The sequence below is a fragment of the Pelobates fuscus genome, chromosome 10 (genome assembly GCF_036172605.1).
Source record: "Pelobates fuscus isolate aPelFus1 chromosome 10, aPelFus1.pri, whole genome shotgun sequence".
Lineage (NCBI taxonomy): Eukaryota > Metazoa > Chordata > Amphibia > Anura > Pelobatidae > Pelobates > Pelobates fuscus.
Window position 1 is genome coordinate 150,740,916 of NC_086326.1, and position 4,308 is coordinate 150,745,223.

A 4,308-nucleotide genomic window follows, 5' to 3' on the forward strand; every position below is an offset into this window, starting at 1 on the left:
GGGGTGTATCTGTATTATACACAGACTCCATTCTCTGTGTGTAATAATTTAAACATGAAGGCTGTGGAGTTTCAGGTAGTGGGGTCCATTAGAATGTAGGATTAATGTCCAACATCACGTAATCATAGTTGGGATAAAAATGTATTTATTTATTTATTTATTTATTTGTAAAATATTTTACCAGGAAAGATAAATTTCTCTCGTTTTCAAGTATGTCCTGGGTCCACAAAGCATTGCATTGATACAATTAGGGTACAATAAAATACAACAACAATATTAATACACAATAAATACAAAATGTAACATAGAACAGGTAGGGAATATATAATCAGCCATGACAGGTGCATTCTGATTTGAGGTATGTAGAGAGGGATCTCTTAAAGGACTTTAGACTTAGGGAAGCCTAAAATGAACATAATGAATTATTAATGGTTTCATACTGGGGTCATATGAATATAATGTAATGTCAAGCAAACTCTGAAAGAGTAAATCCTTTGTAGCCAGCACAAACAATGGTAATCCTTAGCTCTGAAGAACCAGAGCAATCAGGAACCTACGGGGTTAATATTGAGGCACAAGTTCCTCCCACAGCTCTCTGAGAGTATTTACATTCCATTCCTTGTTCCTCCTTCCAGTCATGGCGTCTGCTGATCTGAGAGACGAGCTGACCTGCTCCATCTGTCTGAGTATTTATACAGATCCTGTAACCCTGACATGTGGACACAGCTTCTGCCAGGTCTGTATTGGGAAAGTGCTGGACACACAGGAGGGATCCAAAGCCTATAGGTGTCCTGAATGCAGAGCAGAGTTTCAGGAACGTCCGGCACTGGAGAAGAATAGGAAGCTGTGTAACATTGCAGAGCATTTCCTATCTAATCACCCAGAGCAGGGGGAGGAAGCTCGGATCCTCTGTACTTACTGCATTCAATCTTCTGTATCTGCTACTAAAACATGTTTGCTGTGCGAAGCTTCTCTGTGTGAAAACCACCTGAAGGTTCACAGCAGGTCACCAGAACATGTCCTAACTAACCCCACCACATCCTTTATGCAGAGAAAATGCTCAGTCCACAAGAAGGTCCTGGAGTATTACTGCTCTGAGGATGCTTCCTGTATCTGTGTGTCCTGCAGCCTGGCCGGGGAGCACAGAGGACACCAGCTGGAGACTCTGAATGAGGCCTCTGAGAAGAAGAAGAAGAAACTGAGAGATATTCTGCAGAAACTGACCTCAAAGAGAGAGGAAATAGAAGAAAGTGTCCAACGTCTCCAGAAACACAGAAAAAATGTGCAAATAAAAGCAATTGGTGTAACAGAACAAGTTATTGATCTGATACATGGCATCAGAAAAAAGCTAGACACTCTAGAGGAACGAGTCCTTCGAGATATCTCTAGGCAACAACAGCAGGTCTCATTCCGAGTCTCCAGAATAGTCCGGCAGCTGGAAATTAAGAAGGAGGAGCTGTCGAGGAACATACATCATGTTGAGGAGCTGTGTAACACGAAGGACCCATTGACTGTCTTACAAGGACGGGAATCAGACAGCGCTAACTATTGTGAAGCTGAAGATGGAAATCATGAGAATGAAGAATGTGATGAAGAAATGGTCAATGCTGTAGGTGATCTCGATGCTTTCCTGATCTCAATGACTTTACATAAAGGTTTAGTTGACATTATAACTTTGAAGAAGAGATGGAAGAATGTCCCAGGAGCTTCGGTCATGTTACCAGATGTGAGCGTGACATCAGACATATCACTAGATGAAAACACAGCAAGTCATGTAGTTTCCATATCACATGATGGGAATAGTGTTTCCTTCCCAGCATTAGGCAGCCATTGTCCTGAAACTCCGGGAAGTATTTGGGACAGACAGGTTATAAGCACCATGGGTTTTTCCTCTGGGCAACATTACTGGGCATTTGAAATCAACGAATCCGGAAACTGGATTGTAGGTATGGCCTATCCCAGTATAAACAGGAAAAACATGGACTCATTCATTGGGATGAATAACAAGTCTTGGGGTTTGGGTAGGTGGAAGAATGGTCCATATACAGCACGCTATAATGCAAAAGAAACTCGTTTGCTTAATTACCCTTCCCGTCAGATAATAGGAATGTATCTTGACTGTGAGGCTGGGCGGCTGGCCTTCTATGAGCTGGGTGACAAAATCATACACTTACACACCTTCCCTACCACCTTCACCGAGCCGCTGCATGTTGGGCTGGGTGTTTGGGATAACTTAACTGGTCTAGGGAGAATTACAAAAATAAACTTCTTAGGAAAGGCTTATTGATGAGGGGACAAAGTACTCCAAATAGGAACATGTATGAAGCATACTTCATATAACTCAAAGTAGAAAGAGAAATTCACACACAATTATGGAAAAAATAATTAAATTGTTTTTGTATATGCAATGAACAAAAACAAATACTATAATAGGTGTATCAAGTAGAAACGAATAATGTAGCTGAATCTAAACACAGAGAGGGATACCTGAACAGACAGTTGACTAGTTGCATTAATAATTATGTCACCAATGGTATTGAATAAATACAGGGACTCATTAGAACACATAGGCTGTTTAGAATATGAACAATGGTAATTATAAGTAAATCCTATTGGGAAAGGCTATAGGGGGTAGCTTCAATGAGTACATGACATCCTCAACAAATAAAATAAAACAAAAGGTAACATATGCTTGAAAAAAACTTAGCAAAAATGTTTTTTTTTTCAAAATAATTTTCAATATTAATTATTATCAATAGTAAGATAGCCTCCTAGTAAAATGCGTGGAAAAAAAAAAAACAATTGGAGAAATAAACGTAAAAAGGACAAAACAAATAATAATCATACAAATAGTAAAATAAAAAAAATGTTCAAGTAAAAGTTAACAAAAAATGAGGGTCTAAGTGTACCAGTAAACAATCCAATATCGGCTATGGCATCACGTTAGTTATAATGTAAATAACTAAATCTCACCCATCTAACAGGTGAATCTCACCCAGTATGTTAAGGCCAAATGGTGGCTTCTCCAATATCAGGGCATATGTGGCAGAGAGGCAGGTATAGAAGGGATGATCGAAGTCAGGAAACATGCAGTTACAATGGGGTCAGAATGCCGGTATCTTGCCGACACTAGTCTTGTCCAGGTGAGGCATCCCAACAGCACGAGGTGGATGGACTTTAGCGGCTGAGTGTATGGATGCCTTTGGGTCTTCATTGCGTATACAAAAAAATGTAAATAATTCTAACTTAAAAAATTACCGTATATATATTTTTTCTATGATAGTGTGTGGATTCTTCGTTCTATTTTGTGTATATTTTCCCTGTGCAAACCCCTGTAGAGTAATCCTGCACCTATTACTTTTTCTGCATCGGGGTTGTGCGGGTTAGTATATATTCTTCGACACTTTATGTAACATACCTGATCTGACCACAACCAGCTGTTATAATTAATGTTAATGTTGTACTAACCCTATAATGCATTGCATCAGCGTACCTCCCAATGTGGAGTGGAGGTATCACCCACACATGACACACATAATCTCCCACAATTCCATAGGCATGCCGCTACACATGTTACCATCCACTACCATTGAGCTTATTGGAAGTGGAGAAACTGCAGCCATTTTCTGTTCTCCTCCACATTTGCATTCTGTGCCCTGGCTGTGCCTGACCTGAACTGGATTGTGATATCAAAGAAAACAGAGCGTCACGTGAAAAAGGTTAATCAAGTTATTTTCAATGTTTGAATCAAAGTGTGACTTCCAGAGAGCTGACATTTCTGCTTTAATTGTAATTTAGCAGTAATTATTTATCCCAGAGATTATGGCTATATCAGTTTAATTTCTGAGATTAGATAATGTCTGACGTGTTTAAGTCTCCCTGGATAAGAGGCTTTGAAGGCAATATAAATTAATTTATTAGTAATAAAATAATCTTCCTTAATTCCTGGGCGTGTTACTCATTTCTAGACACTCAACGCTGTAACTATCAACAAGAAGTCTGAATTGTCATGAATTCAATGTGATTCCAAAGAGAATGTTGGGCCCAAATAGCTGAATTTAAACCATAGATCACTTTGAGATTTTTCCCAGCCCAAAGAAAGGGTTCGGGAGAGGAGCTGAGACTGAATGACACTGTTATAAGCAGCTGTGGGCATGTAAGTTGCTTACATTGTTACCGGCCCTGGACTGTGCCTTTAAATATTCAGTAATTATGATTACACAATGAATTGTACTTTGGCTTTGCTGCTCACACAATGATCCTCACAGTAACTCTCTGCTCATGGTGAGACCTGAAGGGGGCTCGTCA

At 39.6% G+C, this 4,308-nt stretch overlaps 1 protein-coding gene across 1 annotated transcript; it reads left to right on the forward strand.

Annotated features, from left to right (window-relative positions):
- The first annotated feature begins 597 nt into the window (after positions 1-597).
- Positions 598-2,680, forward strand: LOC134575275 (E3 ubiquitin-protein ligase TRIM39-like). The gene has a single exon (XM_063434540.1). It carries the CDS (start codon positions 638-640, stop codon positions 2,285-2,287), a length of 1,650 nt encoding a protein of 549 aa, XP_063290610.1. The 5' UTR covers positions 598-637; the 3' UTR covers positions 2,288-2,680.
- Positions 2,681-4,308: the final 1,628 nt, after the last annotated feature.